Source organism: Vicugna pacos, chromosome 25, assembly GCF_048564905.1.
Source record: "Vicugna pacos chromosome 25, VicPac4, whole genome shotgun sequence".
NCBI lineage: Eukaryota > Metazoa > Chordata > Mammalia > Artiodactyla > Camelidae > Vicugna > Vicugna pacos.
The window spans coordinates 37,204,904-37,221,350 of NC_133011.1; the positions used below are offsets into that span (position 1 = coordinate 37,204,904).

At 53.4% G+C, this 16,447-nt stretch overlaps 1 protein-coding gene across 10 annotated transcripts in view; it reads right to left on the bottom strand.

Annotated features, from left to right (window-relative positions):
• TRAPPC9 (trafficking protein particle complex subunit 9) overlaps positions 1-16,447 on the bottom strand; it is a 433,756-nt gene that overhangs the window by 289,225 nt on the left and 128,084 nt on the right. For all 10 annotated transcript variants that reach the window (XM_072949773.1, XM_072949771.1, XM_072949768.1 and 7 more), the window contains one exon: positions 5,579-5,731. In XM_072949773.1, coding sequence (XP_072805874.1) covers positions 5,579-5,731 — 153 coding nt within the window. The remainder of the gene's footprint in view (positions 1-5,578; positions 5,732-16,447) is intronic.

The window sequence follows — 16,447 nt, forward strand, 5'->3', positions numbered from 1 at the left end:
AGTCGGGAACAGGCAAGCGCATCTACGATAGACGCCACGTTTACAGTTACCCTGATGCAGACTCACCCACAGGGAGAAGATGAGAGAACCCGTGAAGTTTCTGGAGATTATCCGTGTCTGGGTGGTGGATACAAACATAAAAATAACAATCCATCAAGCTGTACACAACTTTTGTGCTCACTACTGCATGTAAGTTACTCCTCCATCGAAAAGGACTCAGACACCATTTATAATAAAAACATCTAGGAATAAATCTAGCATAATATTGTTAAGACTCAAAAAAGTTAGGTAATGTTATTGAAAGACATTAAAAATGACAAATGAACGAAGAGATATGATTCATAGTTCGGAAGACTAAGTACCATAAAAACGCCAATCTTCCCTAAACTGCCCCACAGGCTCAGTGCCATCCACTCAATAATCTAAGAGGCTACCAGGAGGAACTTGACAAACCTATTCTGAAATTTGTAATCGAAGGACAGAAAATATCCAAAAAGCTCCTGAACAGTCACCTAGAGGGGAGGCTTGCCTCCCCCTCCCGGGCCAAAACCCTCCAGAGGAGACAGAGAACAAGCAGCAGGTGAGCCTGCCTGAAGGCAACCTGAGACTGGGAGCATGTGTTAGTTTTTTCAAGAAGAAAGATAATTTGCCAATGATTCTCAAACTTCGCTGCTTCTAAGAATTACCGGGGACACTGAGACACCCTGCCACCAGGTCACACCCCAGGCCTGTGAGCTCACTAGACCTAGGGTGGAGCCGGGCAGAGCTGCTGAAGACCCGAGGCGGTGCCAGCGCGCAGAGGCTGTACCCAGGCAGCAAGCCTAAGGGCGCCCGGCTAGTCAGCACTGCACGTAACTCAGCGCACGTGTTCCCCCAACACAAAGGCAGCGAGGGGGAACAGCAGGGGGAGTCACGCTCTGGACTTTATCCGAGGGCAATGGAAAGCCCCGGAAGATGTCCAGCCACAGAGGGGCACAGAAGACTCTGCTCTGGAAGGAGGACCGCAGGGAAAATGGGGAAGACAGAGAGGAGGGGGCAGATGAGCTGCTGGGAGGCCAGTGAGAAATGGTCCAGGTGAGAAATGATGAGGGCCTGAAGCAGAGCACTGCTGCTGGACGTGGAGAAAGGGCCGGAGGTCTCAGTAAAAGGAACTGACAGCACCTGCTGCCATCGAGAGAGCGAGCTGACACTATACCAACCTGCAGGGACCCAGAGAAGGGTCCCTTCCTCTTCCCCTCTGAGGGGAAAAAACTCTCGGATCACCTCTACCGAACACCCACCTAATTTCCTTCCCAGGGACTCACCACCAGCCTGGCTGGAAAGGCAGTAATGGGAACGCTGAGATTGACGGTCCAGGAGACCCGGCTCTGGCTGCCTGCGGCAGGCTCACCTGTTGCTGAGGCATGACTAACACTTGAATCTGTACTCGCTCTCGGGGGCTTAGGAAGTTATTTTCCAACCTGAATTTCAATCAGAACTGAGTCAACTGTCCCATCTACAGGCTAACAGGGCCTGGGGCTCGGCGCACCTCCGCAGGTGATTAGACAGATGTCAGGGGCAAGAACTCGGCTTTTGGTCCCGCTCGGAGGCTCTCCCGAGAGCTCCGGGAAGCAGAAGCAGCCCGACCTTTCCCTTGGCCAAGCCATCGTGCTGTGAAAGTACGACCTGTGAGTCAGACGGTGGGTGGGTGATGCAGGCTAAGTGTAACGGTGGGCGGGCTGTCTGCATCATTAGCCTTCTCCTTCAGAACAGAAGCACATGAGCCACTGAACACAAAACAAAAGGAGTGTATCGTCTGACAAACGGCCAGCACAATCCGAAAGTGACGGAGGCCTGGTTTAACATACAGGATGGGGGCCTCTGATTTCAGCTCAGAGGTGCAGAGAGCCGAAAAAAAAAAAAGCGTTAAGATAAGAAAAAAGCTGGACAGACTGGAAATTAACTGATCAGAGAACTGACGTCACAGGGAAACTGACCTGGAATCTGTGGACAGGGACCTACGGAGGGGAGGACCTTGGCGAACGTGCCCAAGTGGGCTCTGGGGAAGCCCTGAAAGCCAGTGGAAAGGTTCAGCTAGACGCTGCTAATGAAGCGCTAAAGGCCGGGTGTGGACGGCAGGAGCGGGAAGGCTCTGGGGGGCCGCGGTCAGCGCCACGCAGGCTTTCCCACCAGGAAAAGTGTAACCAAGCAGGGTCCTGCCGGGCCTTTCCAGGGACAGACACCCCCCAATTCCGACATGTGCCCCACTTCTTGTTTGTTGAAAATTTTTGTCTGAAGTTTTAGTCTACTAGGCCTTTCCCAACTTCCAAAAGCAAATTTAATCAGAGAAGTGAGAAAATGCAGCAACAAAGGAAAAGTCAAGCAAGACAAAATTTTTTAGCCGTGTGACAGTCAAGGCCCTTCAGTTCCTCCCTGAGGGCTATAGGTAACATTCTGAGCCATGTCCTTGAGGCTTCTGGCAGAGGCTGAAACCCCCACCGGGGGGAAGAAGTAAACTGCATGTTGCCCCCCAGCAGGTAGACCCCAGGCAGGCTGAAGCCAGAGGCTGATGATGTTGACCCCGAAATCTCACCCCCAACTCATCAGAAGACTGTCCACGAGCTGAGCAGGCCCCCCACTTCCCCACTGCCTGGCACAAGCGAAGCTTGACTTCTACCCCAAATTAAGACAGTTCTTTAGGACGTTAGCCGACCATGTTCTCACTTTGCTGGCTTTCCAAGTCGAGTCACTTTTTCTTGCCCCAACACTCTGTCTCTCAACTTAACTGACCTGTCGTGCGGTAAGGGGCACAAGTGTGGACTCGTTACACAAAAATTCTGAGAATGCTTCCTGGTGCTGAGTGGGAGGGGCCAGAGCCACTGCACCACCTCTGCCCTCGCCCAAGCCTTCTCCCTCACGGGGAAGAGCACAGACGGAGACCCCCACCACTGGGGAAGGGCAACGGCAGCCGCCAAGTAAACGTCCCCCCAGCGTCACCTGCCCACCTCCCCCAGAACCCAGCGCCTTCGGGGCGCACAGGCAAATATGCAGACCAGGTGTGCAGAGAAGAGGTCTGGCCAGGGTGGGGTGGGGGAGATGGTCATTGAATCCATCGGAGCAGATAAGAAAGCCTCATGAGAGAGGAAACTTGGAAAACAGAGGCTCTTGGATGGAGCCCTGAGCCATTCTGGTCTGTACTCTCAGGAGGAAAAGGAAAGCCAGCAAACAGAACCAACTAAGAGCTGCCCATGAGCAGGAAGGGAAAGCAAGCTGTGGAGGGGGCGCTGACCTCCAGGCTGGAGCTGGAGCTGGAGCTAAAAGACCCACAGGACCCTGGCCCGGCCCTCAGGACGGGAGACGTGTGGTGAGAAAGACCAGAAATGCAGACAATTACAGCCGCTGGGAGCTGGGGCCACAGACAGGTGGGCACAGAGCCCGGACACCAGGGCCGCTGTCCGAGCCCCTCTTGGGGCCGAGAGAACTGGCAGCGCCTAGAGAACAGCCCGGGCACAGAGCTCGCGGGGCATGTTTCCTCTCTCCCTCCTCCGTACACACCAGCCTCAGAAAAAACCGGGGTTCAAGAAAACCCCTGGCCTTAAAAATCCCATACATCCATGAAAGCCTCAGGCAACTAGGAATTGTAAAGAAAGGTGAAATCTTCCAGCATTAAGATTCCAACCACCTTTGATTTCCAGGTAATTCAAGAGAAGTCACTGTTCTTTAAAATGTAAGACTGAGTCTTCCAAAATACGGTCTCCATCCGAGGAGAGCAGCAGGCCAGGACGAGGACACTCAGCGGCGCTCCAGCTTCAGAGCCCCGCGACCGGGGCGAGGGGCGGGTCACGAGAGGGAGCGCGGGAGAGGCCACAGCGACAGCTCTCACATAAAACCAACTCCTGGCCCCAGTGACAAGGCGAAGTGTGTGCTGTCATTAACTTGTGAAGGAGAATTTAATGAAATGCCAAGTGCAAACACGGCTTTTTTTTAACACGCATCTCTAACTCTAGACAAGGAGCTGAACTGATTCCAACTTCCCGGAGGCAGAGTTTGCCTTTAGCTTAATAAACAAGAGACATTTCAGGCAAGAAGAAGTGCATTTCTCCATGGGGAACAGCATAGAATTCCAACAGCTCACCAAACGCTGGACCAGCTACTAAATTCTGTCCTGCAAATACACGGAGGCTGCCAGCGACAGGCCGCGGGGAGGACGCGCCCCGGTGAAGACGCCGGCCTTCTGACTCTCCTTCCTCTCCCGCTTAAGACCTTCGAGGCCCGCCCTTGAACCAGCACACCTGTCAGCTGCGCACCAGGTGAATCTCAGGCTCCCCCGCCAATCCACCCACTCACCTTCCCCCAACAGTCTCCGTCACATCAACCTTTTTCAAAAAACTTTCAGCAACCCTCCCGTATCCTCCAGTAAAGTCCGAGCTGCTTCTCTGGAGTTTCAGGTCTTCCACAGCCTGCCAGGACCTGCCATTCTGACCCAGTCCCTGCTTTCCGTCTCATAACGAGAGGTGGCTAAATGTCCTGTGACGCCATAAACCCGTGAGGCGGGGGGCGGGGGGGAAGTACAACAGCTAACACTCGTTACACCCACCGTGTTCCCGGTGGGGTGCAAACCTTCACATCCCTAGAGATGGCTACTGTTATCGTCTTATAAATTAGAAGATTTAGGCACAGAGAAGTCCAAGTGACACAGTTACTAAGTTCTCGTAACGGAATCTTCTGACCGTCCCAAATAATACCCTTCGACCAAATGTCTGTGGACTCCCAAATTCACGTGTTGAAGCCTCAACCTCCAACGTGACTGTATCTGGAGACAGAGGCGCACGAGGAGGTGGGGCCTTAGTCTGACAGCTGGGGTCCTTATTAGAGGGGAAGACATGCGAGGGCTCGTGGTGTCTCTGGCACATGAGGGCACCATGAGAAGGCAGCCGTCCGCAAGCCAAGAAGAGGCCCTCTCCAGAACCCGGCCACGCTGGCACCTTGGGCTCGGACTTCCAACCTCCAGAACTGTGAGGAAACACATTCGTACGGTCCCCCCGCTGTCTGTGGAATCCTCTTTCGGCAGCCTGAGTGAACTAGCACCCCCACGATGCCTCCCAGTGAGAGCAGGAGTGCACGCTTCATAATCTGACATCGTTAGTCTATGAAGTCTTACCCCTGAGCAGCTGGGCCTAACGCTGCCGCAAAAATAAATTCCCGTTCTCTCCAGACGCCATCTCCTTACAGAAATCACCTGACTTTGAAGGAGAACTTTATAATCACAGCTAATTAGATGTCCCAGTGGTCACAGTATTTACACCTGAAAAATGCAGTGATTCCTACATTCTGCTAACTCAGGGTGACCTCCCGGCAAATGAGCACAAAACAGTAAGAGTGCGAATGAAACAATCTTTCAGCTAAAACGTACTTTCATTACCTTCCACATACGCAGTAACTCACTCGTTAACCAAGTGCCCAGGAGAAGTCTCCAGCTGCTCTGGTTAATGAATGACAAGCACGTTACAAACAGAGAACAGCAGGCACCGAGGAGCGCTGACGGCGCCCGTGCGTCTGGGGACCGCCACGTGCTAATTAAAACCGGGCAGGAGCTTACCGTCGCCGAGGTCTTGGAGGAGGTTCTCCTGGCAGGAGAAATCCAGCTTCACCTTGATGCTGACGGTGAAAGTGGCCACCTTTCCAGGTTGCAGAGGAAACTGGGCAAGGGTTTCTTCAAGTTTCCAGCTCAAGAAGTCACCGTACAATTTTTCTGCAAGGACAGTAAGAATGGAGACGATGACGCAACTGAGGCAGCAGGAGGCTCAGTAACCCCCTAGAAAACTCAGACGCACTCTCAAAAGCAAGGAAAGATGCAAATCACTTAAAATAGGACCGATCCAAGTACCAAAAAGTCCAGGAGTGCGGCTGCTTGCGAGGCCGTCGCCCGTGCCTACGAGCACCGAGCGGGCTCGTCTCCGTGTTGGGCGCAGTGCGCTCCCCGCTCTCCTGAACGGGGTCAGAACTCAGCCAAGGTTCCCACAAGTGCTTTCTACGTTCCATCACCTTAAAGAGAAATGGATCCACGTTTAGTGGGAGGTGCGTATTCAATGGGAGAGGCCCTCCTCAGGAGACAGGAACACAATCAGAAAGGGCCCGTGGAGGGAGCTTCCTCAGTTCTCCTGTCTCTAAAAGATCTTGCCCTCCAGCACCAGAGCGCCTTGGGTGTGGTGCCTTTCTGTCTCTGACTCCCTGGAGCAGGATGGGGAGCGATGATTCCTTTATGCCACGGTGTATAAAATGGGGGCGACAACTCCGACATCATGTGGCTGTTTTACAGATTAAACAGTCATGTCTCAAAAGCAGCATCAAGACTAAAGCTGAAACTTCAAGGCAGTTACTGCCTTCCTTCCCCAAGCATTGCTGCAACCAAGATCCTCTCAATGACCCGGTCACTCACAGTCTATAAACAGGTGTTAACCAGGTTAACACATCCTTTGTCTTTATTTTTCAGTCCCATAAATTAATTCAGGATGGAAGGGGAAAAGAGACACCAGGCAACGTGCGGCCAGGGCAGGCAACCACTTGGCCCCTGCCTGCTGGAAGCCCAGACCCCTGGCCCTCGGGAGACACTCAGCAAGCAGACGATGTGGGACAGAAACATGGATTCCCAGACATCATTTCAGACTGCAGATTAGAACTGGTGGGAAAAAGTGACGTGGAAAGTAGAATACCCAGTTGAATGCACAATATAATTTCAACCGCATTAAAAGGTTCACGTGGAACAAAAGAAGAAAACACACCTACATGTTAACAGTGGTTGTATCTGAGTAGTGGGGTCACAGGTGATTTCAACTGTTTGCATTTTTTGAGTTTTCTGCAATAAGTGCATGTTACACTCTCACGCACACGCTATCCACTCAGTCCAGTGTCCAGGTTCACTGCCGCCGCCGCCCTCAAGGCCGTGGGGAGGGAAGGCCGGGAATCGGGCCCATGAAGAGTCCCGGCGCAGACTGAGGGTGCCCAGGCCTGCCCACCCGAGACAGCGGATGGGAACCTGAGCCAGCACAGCTGCTTTTCACGGTGCCCACTGCAGGGTAGGAAAAAACATGCGAACCAATGACAAGGACAACCACCACCCGGGGCACACAGAAACTGCTTACATGGTTGACACAGAGGCCCTCCGTCAACTACGTTAACACCTGCTTTTCACAGTCTGCTGCCCGGGTCACTCACTCAAGGAGCATCACGGCACAGCCACTCAGTACCCTCGCAGCAGGCGCAGGGCTGAGTCCTGGAGGAGATAAGGAAGACGTGGCCCCACCCACAAGGGGCAAGGGCCTCGGGGAGGATTCTCTGCCTGGAGGAAGAAGCAAGCAGGGGAGCACAGAAGAAGCCCCCAGCAGCCTAGAGATGACAGAGGCCGTTCTTCTCAACCTAAACATTTCTGAAAAGTTACGACATACACGTTACCTACAGAACAGGTTCCATAACTGCTGAAAGAATGAACTGCCCACGTCTGGGTGGCGAATAAGTAAGACTTGACTCCCTGTCCCAGAGGCCTGAACTCAGAAGTGAGCCTGTCGAGGCCCCAGGTTTGTACAAAAGAACTCATTCTTTCAGCTCTTAGTCTAGCCTGCCAGGAATGTGTGAGTCGTGCAGGGAGAACAATAAAAACCCTAATTACAGCATGATTCTCAGCTATTTGGCCAACTTCTCACTTCTCAGAGTGTTTCTGAGAGATGAACTCTGCTCCAGTGAACTCTGAGATGTCCTCGGGGCTCCCAAAGTTGGCCACAGGACACCCAAGGCCGGCTGTGTCTCAGAGATCACGAGCAGGGGTTGATAACAGATGCGAAATTAAAGAAATACCGTCAACTGTGATTTCAGCTGGGCTGTGGGGGGCACCTACCTAACACAATCCCAAGGAGGGAAGGGGAACAAATGCACGTTTATTGTGCGCTACGTGCTGTTACTTAAAGCACCACCGCCCGACAGTGGATCTCTGCGGAGGGCTTCCCTGGGGCAGGCTCGATGCTGAGACCTTGTCCTGTGTCGCCGGTGCTGTCTCACTGAATCCACACGCTGACTCTCTCAATAGGTCCCACTACCATCCCCATTGCGGGGAAGCTGCCTGAGGCCATACTCTGTGCTGTACCACCTGCCCTGAATATGTGTGCTTGTTTAAGCCCAAAAACAAGCCTGTGAAATAGTGCTGTATTTCAGGTCTGAAAGGTGTATTTTTTCCCTTGTTTTATCTTTGGCGTGGGCACTGCTGGGTGTTTGGCTTCTTGGGGCCCAGGGAGCCCTGTGGAGGCGACATCAGAATGCCTGACACTTACACGCTGTCAGCAAGAAATGCCACCAACCCCAAACAGCTAACCGGGAACTTGAAACTCAGAAGTCCCCGAACTCCCGGCCAGACACCCTGACTTCCCCTGCCCTCCCTTCTCGCACATTTGTTCCCCACTCATCTGTGCTCCCACTGAGTGAACACATCGAATCTCGCACGACTGATTACAAGTCACGTCAGTTGGTCTCAGATGAACTTGTTTTGTGAACTTCTCCGGAGTGCCCCCAGACCTGTATCAAATGCTGCCTTGCACAGAGAAGCCGCTACAACCACGTGGCCGAGGGATCTGGAGCTGAATGAGCTCTAGTCACTCCTGAATGTCCCCCTAGGAGGGACACGGGTAGATCCATTCACTGCGGTTACTCAAAGGCAGCAGAAATAATACCGGATGTGCGGTCAGACTTCAACTCAATCCAGTGAACATGCCTGACTCCCACTCAAAATTGTGGGCTCCTCCAGGATAGACTTCATGTATTATTCATGTGCCTGGCGTGGTGACTGAGACAGATAAGGGACAGAAAAAGGACTGCTGAACAAGAGGAAGCCGAGTGAATGAACCTCGCTGTAGAGGAGAATAAGCAAGGCCTTCACAGCAGGAGTGGCATCGCTAGTTCTCTTAAAGGAGCAGGAAAGCTTGGCCTTTGGCTGGTCTGTGAGTGGCGGCTGGGATCTGAGCGGGCAGAGTTCTGAACACATGACCACGTGTCCCAAGGTGGCCGGAGGACAGACACCAGGGGAGCACCTCCTGCGCCCGGGGGGCAGGGGTGTGGAGCCAGCTCTCCTGGGTGGCCCTGGTGCCCAGCACCATGGCCAGCAGGAAGAGGGTGCACAGTGAAGGCTCGCTGAAGAGCTGAGCAAAGAATGCAGAGCTGGTGACAGGACAAACACATGAGCAAATGGGGGTAAAACGGCAGACCGGAGACAGAGAGAAGTTTCCGCACGCCCCGCAGGCGCCCAGCACAGGGACGGCGGTCGTCCTGCCCCGAAAGCACAGAGTCTGAAACAAGGAGGAGACTAGGTGTTTGTGCAGAAAAGAAAGGAAAGAAGACAGGTAGGCAGCCAGCTAGAGGGTGGATTCCCTGAATGCCGGCCCGAGAAGCAGATGCAGTAAAGCTGTGCAAAACGTGCTGAAGAAAGGGGAAGAGAGCGGACGCTGCTCCAGGTCACGACGGAGGTGGCATCGATGACAGCGACCACCGCTTACAGGAGGGGCTACTGCTTCCAGGCCCCGTCGTGCACGAAGGGCTGAGCGCATGTCCAACACCCGGAAGAATGCCACAGTGCTCCCCCCGTCTCGAGGACACAGACAGACGCCAGTAACGTGGTCCAAGTCATCGGCCAGTAAGCGGCAAGGCCAGGGCTCCAGCTCCAGTTTGTCTGATTCCAGAGACGGTCATCTGAACCGTAATAACTAAGTTTAAAATGGAGGATGGCCTGATCCCAGGGGGTTCCTACTAGCCCACTTCCCCCACTGAACCGGTGTGGCCACAGCAGCCTCCTCCCAGCTCCCCGACATCCGTCTTCGCCCAAACACGCAGGGGGAGCTTGGTGCCAACATTGAGGGGAGACTGAAGAAACTGGGTCTTTTTTCCCTCAGGACACTCACATGCCTTGACAATGCTAAGGAGTAACAAAGTGCTTTTCTACAAGATTTATTTTTTAAATTTTGCCGTGTATTACTGTAATTTTTTTTAAGTTATATAAAAATAGCATAACATAAGCAACTCGTAAAGAGCCCAGGCCAAAAAAAGTAAGAAGAGTAAGGGTAACTCTGACTGAAACTCCTCCAGGGCCCTTCAGCCAGCTGGTTCCCGAGCCCCTCAGGTCCTGAGAACAGGACTCAGGGAACAGGTTTCCCCAGGCGACTAGGGACAAAGGAGCCAGTGAGCTCCTCTCTGTCAGAGCTGCCACGGCCTCCTAGGCTGCTGCTAAGCGTCTCGCCTCTTCTGGGCTCATTCCCTGTGTGATGAGCAGGTTTAACGCCAGAACACCCTCACTCATCCAGGGAATCATTCAACTTCACCACTCCAGGGAAAATCTGAAAGCAACAAGAAAGCGAAGATGGTTTCTGAACTGCTCAAAGAGAGGTCAGCCCAGGAAACGCAGAGCAAAGCCCTCACCTGCCTCGGGCGGGGTGTGTGTCTGCTGCTTCCGAGTCGGCCCGACCACTCTGAGGCCCGGAAGCAGACCCTCCCCAGAGCGGGGAGCGGGAGCAAAAGCAGCAGCTCATTCCCCCACGTGAAGGGGAGGGAGCTTCCCAGGTTCTCATCAGCTGCCACGTGCCAGGCCCCGTGCCGGGCGCCCAGGAGGTACCACCGCTCATTCGGAATCACCACGTGGGAGGGGGTGGGGTCGGGGGAGCCCAGGCTGCAGCACTGATCCCTCAGTGGCCCGGGGACCATGCACCTGGGGACAACAGCTGGAGGACCGTCACACAGCTGACAACTAACGGAGCAGGGGCCGAGCGCCAGCCCCATTGGGCTCCATGACCCATCTGCTCACGTCACTTGTTGAAAAGAGGCCAGGCTGCCACCTGCACTGCCAGGGAACCAGCAACAGGAAGAGGAGATGGGGGAGAAGGGCTCACCGAGCAGAGGGGAGCGGAGCCGACGGCACACTCTCAGCAGGAGGGCTGAAAACTGCCCCCATCCACGCCTCCACCCTCAGAAAAGGCCAGCAACTAGGCAGCCTTCAGAGCCCCGCGGCCGGCACCCCACTGTCCCCGAGCACGTGGCAGGGGCGCTGAGAAGGCTTCCCAACTGCGCCGTTTATTTCTGGATTAAGTTATGGGGCCGCAGGGTGACACGTTCAGACCACAGGCAAACCCACTCACGGGGAGCACTTAGCCACCTTCTGATGCCAAATGACCAAGGTGTACAGCGCTAAGGAGTCACACAGAGAAAGGCGTGGGGCACAGGCTTTCCTCCGGCTGCAGCCGGACGCAAAGCTGAAGAGCGTTGTTGAGATTTAATCCAGCTTTATGCCTCAAAAGTGGCCTCTGTTTCCTCCCTTCACTGCTGTGCCACCAAACGGAATGTCCAGAGGGGCTTGTCAAAATCCTGTACGGCGAGAAGCGTCAGGAATAATGAGAGAAACACAAATCAACAGTGTAGCCCATGCCACTAACTCCTTCCCTGTGGAATCCAGTTTCAGAAATAATAGTCATCATTTTAATGCTAGAGTTTAGTGTTGTGCAATCGAGGGAAACTGGTTATTTCACCCTGACAGTCGTCGAGAAGAGACCCAGGAGGGCCCCTGACAGGTGGGAGGAACGGGAGGAGGAGAGGGCGGGGGCCGCAGGCAGGTCTCCCGCGCACCCAGGCTCCGAGCCCGCAGACCATCCGCGGACAGGACACACCAAGAGCAATCACGTTCTCACAGCCAGTGTGACTTAGGTGCCCCTGTGCTCAGAATGGTCCTGACAGCTTTCCGGGTTCAGGGTTAACACGTGCATCTTGTGACAACCTTGCGTGGCGGGGACTAGCTGTGCTCACTGGCACCTCCTCCGTGACAAGGGCTAGTTCTTGGGCACCTGGATGTAGCGGTGAAATAAACAGGCCACCTCTATACCCCAAAATGACTTCGTACAGGTGTCACGATTATTTAATGAGAAAAAAATTATCCGAAGTACCACTCAGCCGGCACATGGACAGTGCTAAGAAGCACGGCTGTTCTTACTGTTGAGACATAAAGCAACTCCACCAGCAGTACAACAAGGCGCTACGGGACCCGGGCGGGGAGCGTTTAATTCCACGTGGACACTGCACAGAGTAGACACTTAGGATACGTTTAAAGGAGCTCAACTCAGGGCGTAAATGAAGACAGTGCTCAAATGGACGAGACGTTACTCACTATTCACGAGGGGCCCTGACGCCGGCCCTGCCACCCTGCCCCCGCAGACATGCACCCCTGCTCCCGCTCCCGGCCTACGACATCCTCCCATCTTCACGTATACGGCACGTCAGTTACTGATACTGACAGCTTTTTGGTTCTGTGGAATATGAGTGACAGGAATTATTCCCTTTGTATATTTTGGAAGCAGATGGTTGATTCTCATTCATTCAATTCCACATGTAAATGTACTACAGATTGGGGTGAGAATTAAAAAAGAATGAGAGCTTTAATTTTTCACTTGCAAACATGACGTTTCAAATGGCAAGACCATTCCGTACGTAACGGGCCTGGGGTTCTCGTCTCATGACGAAGGGCGAAGACACCAGAGCCAGGAGCCTCAGTCCTCACCCTGGTCCCCTGTGAGCCAGCTGTGTGACCCCAGACATGTCACTGAACCTCTTCTGCCTTCACCTTCCCTCTGCGCAGAGTGAGGGTAATAATACTTGCCTTCTCTGCCCTCAAAGGACTAAACTGAAGGCTGGGCGAGAAGGTGAGTGCTGACAGTGTCACATGGACCCACCACAGAAGGCCTGTCCCGGGAATTCTGCCCAGTTCCCATGCGTGTTTCCAACCTTCCATATCACTGTCCATCAAAGCTGGCTGAGGGCTGGCCAGATAAACACCAGGGAGCGGCTGCCTCTGGGGTTGGGCAGGGACTGGCTGGGAAGGCACGTGAGGGGACTTTCTCAGGTGATGACTTTCTCATAGTGCATCTTGATAAGAGTCTGGGTGAGACACAAGTATCTGACAAAACTTATCAAACGATAGCTTAAGATTTGTGCATTTCACCGCACATACACTTAAGCCAAGAAAAGTAAATAAATTTTGAACTCTAATGATATGCATACTGAAGTGTTAATGGGTAAAATGCACAGAAATCTGCAACTTATTACGGACACACAAAAAAAGATGGATTAAAGGACGGATAGGAGGCTGGATAGATGTCTGATGAATCAAAGAGCCACACGTTAATTATAGAACCCGGATGGTGGGTGTACGGCATCCGCTGTAAAATTCTCTCAACCCTTCAGTATGTTTGAATATTTTCACAATAAAAGGTTGGAGAGGGAGGGGACAGCTGATACAAAGAGTAAGCTCCAGAAGAGTTCAAAGAACACCACAGGCTGGAGGCGCCCAGAGGCTGGACACTGAGAGGGAAGCACTCAGACGACAGGGACGCTGAGGGTCTTCCGAGAGGTCAGAGGAGGTCTGAGCGAAGGGGCAGAGGCAGGACCTCCCCTGGCGGACACGGCAGCAGAGCACCTGAGCGCAGCCACATAGCTCACTAGAGACCTCAGAGCAACTCCCACACATCTCCTTCTGTAACGCCCTCACCACCAGGGGGGACTGGCACACATCCTGGAAGTGAGAAGAGCCCTCTCCGTGGACAATCCCTGGTCCTGAACACCAACTAGGCACCAGGCCTGGAGATAAAAGGGGAAACCCGCTCACTGCCCCGAGAGACCAGCACACGGGCCTTGACGATCCCCAATGGACAGGCTCCCCGGAAGTCACCTGCGGCCTCTGAGCCAACAGAGGGCGGGGCAGTGACCCAGCCTAGGAAGCTCTCCAGAGCGACAACTGAGCAGAAACCCATGGAGTCAGTTAACTGAGGAAGACAGGGCAAAGGGCAGGAACAGAAGGAAGCAGGCTGGCTTCTAGGGAGAACAGATGGCTCATCCGAAAGCTGAGAGAGACAGCACGAACGTCCAGCAAACTGAAGTCAGTTCCTAATGATCGCAGTGACGAGAGCTTAATGGGAGAGGCGGGGAACAGAGCTGGAGCCCGAGGCAGAGGCCAGTGGTCTCGGGACAATCGGGATCTCCAAAGGACAAATGTTAGGATGTGCGCTTCAGAAAGAAGCAGCAAGTTTGTAATGAACAACAGACTTGTGATTACCACTTGGGTTTACTTAAGAAAAAGGAAGACGTTTTCCAGTTGCTAAGCTGTGAAGGCAAAGTAAGTCACAGGAGATGTGAAAATTTTTACCATTACAGACTCAGCAGTTTTCTGCCATTCAGTATTAGTTCGCTTATTCAAACAACCAAACCCTATAACGAATTAATTAAATTCAGAATACCAGATGAAGGTATTTCATGTCAGGGAGGCATTTTCTACCTAATCCATATGTTTGCTCCTGAAGAGAGGAGGGAAAAGTAAGAAAGGATGAGATTAAGGTAATATCATCAAAATTTCCCAAAGCCTTAGAGACACAAAGAGCAATAACCATAAAAGCAAAAACCAATGAAGCAGGTCAACCATATTAAAATTAAGGACTTCTGTTCATCCAAGGACGCTGCTGAGAGAGCGGTAAAGGCAACCACAGAGGAGGCGGAGGAGGCCCTCACACCACTCGTCCCCAGCAAAGAAGTCGTCTCAGGGACCCAAGGTGTCCTGCAAGTCGGGAGGGAGCGGCAGACAGAGACAGACAGACAGACAGGTGGCCAGAGAAGGCAGAACACCTACTGGGTAAGAAAGGAACAAGGGCTGACACAATAAAGGACCCGAGTATCCAAAACCTCGTGAGAAGGTTCAACTTCGCTGGTCATCAGGGGCAGGCAGACTCAAGCATGGTGTTCCAGCACTACACCAACCCCCACCGCCACAGAGAAAATGACTGTGGGCGCCAAGCAGCGGAGGGGGCCCGGGGCAAACGCCCCTCCCAGAGGACGGTGCTGCAACTGGTACAAGCACTTCGGAAAAGCAGTTCTGAAGCTGAACGCCTGCAGCCCGTCGGCCAGCACCAGATCCTGGAGACATCCACAGAGACGCCTGCCTCGACCCACCGGCTGGGCCAGGGTACTCACAGCAGCTCTGTTCTCAACAGTGATCCGATCTGCTCAACCACATAATGGAAGACGCCCTGCAGGAGACCACCCTACAGCAGCAAGAACCGGCAGTGGAGGGGGGAGCGGGGGGTGGGGGAGGTGATGGTAGCAGTAATGACAGCAGCTAGTAAGTAACACACCGAGCATTTTGTATGTATTATCTCATTTCATCCTCCTAATACTCCTCGGGTGCAGCTGCTACATTAGTGGTACTTTACGTAAGAGGAAGACGCCGAGGGGTCCGACTTCCTGCCCAAGGTAACTCCCAGCCAGTGAGTGACTGTCAGAATCTGAACCCAGGCAGCATCTTCCAAGGAGGAGAGAGACAGACGAGGAGGACAGACAAGACAGACACATGCTTCACTTCTCACGCACAGACTTTCATCAACATCAATGGGAGAAAAAGACCAGGCACCCCGAAACCCTCCCCAGTGGGACCAGCCCAGACTAACCCCTTCTTACACAACCCACATTCCTTCTTTCGTGACATAAGTTTTTGCACAACAAGTTCCCCACACTCATCCCTGGACGTTCCCTCCAGCTGAAGTGACCAGCTGTCCTGTGGCTCTACCTCTAATGGGCGCTTACTTCACTTGGGTTTTCCTGTTGCAACGTCATCAGCGTAAACGGGGCGGCGTGGGCTTCTGCCAGGGAGTGACATGTGCACAGCACATCTGTTCCCAGAAACCCGACCAGGACCAGCCGGGCTCCCGCTGCACACCCGGCTCACCTCGCTGCTGCGTCCAGAGCACGTGAACAAACACCCCGAAGCCCCACCAGCCTCCTCGCCCTGCTCTGCCTTTGTCCTCGTCCTCACCGGCCTGTGTAATTTCTCCAACTTTACTAAACGACCTGACTTCACTCCCACTTACTATTCCTGCTGCCCTCCCTCCTCCTATGCAACACATGCCCCCTTTGAGCAACACCACTCACTCACCTGTAACGAGGCACTGCCTCAGGCAACCGCCTCTAATTCTTACAACCACTTTACAGGGTAAGTACTGCCTCCCCTGTTTAGCCATGTGGAAGCTGAGGCACGTGCAGGACGAAGGGCTGGTACACGGTGAAGCCAAATCTAACACAAGTCTTACGACCCCGAGCTACACATGCCCGACAGCTAGGAAACACAGCACCCGTCTCTAAGGGGAGCGTGGGGATTCTAAGCGCAGACCCCACAGAAAACACTGGGCTGAACGGGTGGGTCCCAAATGGTGATGCTTCTGAGCCTGCAGATGTTTCTCTTCCTCCGTTCATTCGAGGATAACTTTCCCGAGGTTCTGATCAGCATACAGAGCATGGCCAGTACAAAGGCGCATTCTCTGCTCCGTTACCTTTCTCTGTGAGCTCGTCACCCCTGATTAGGACACTAATTTTGTGGTGGCATCACATTAAAAGTGGAAGGAGTTTTCAGACT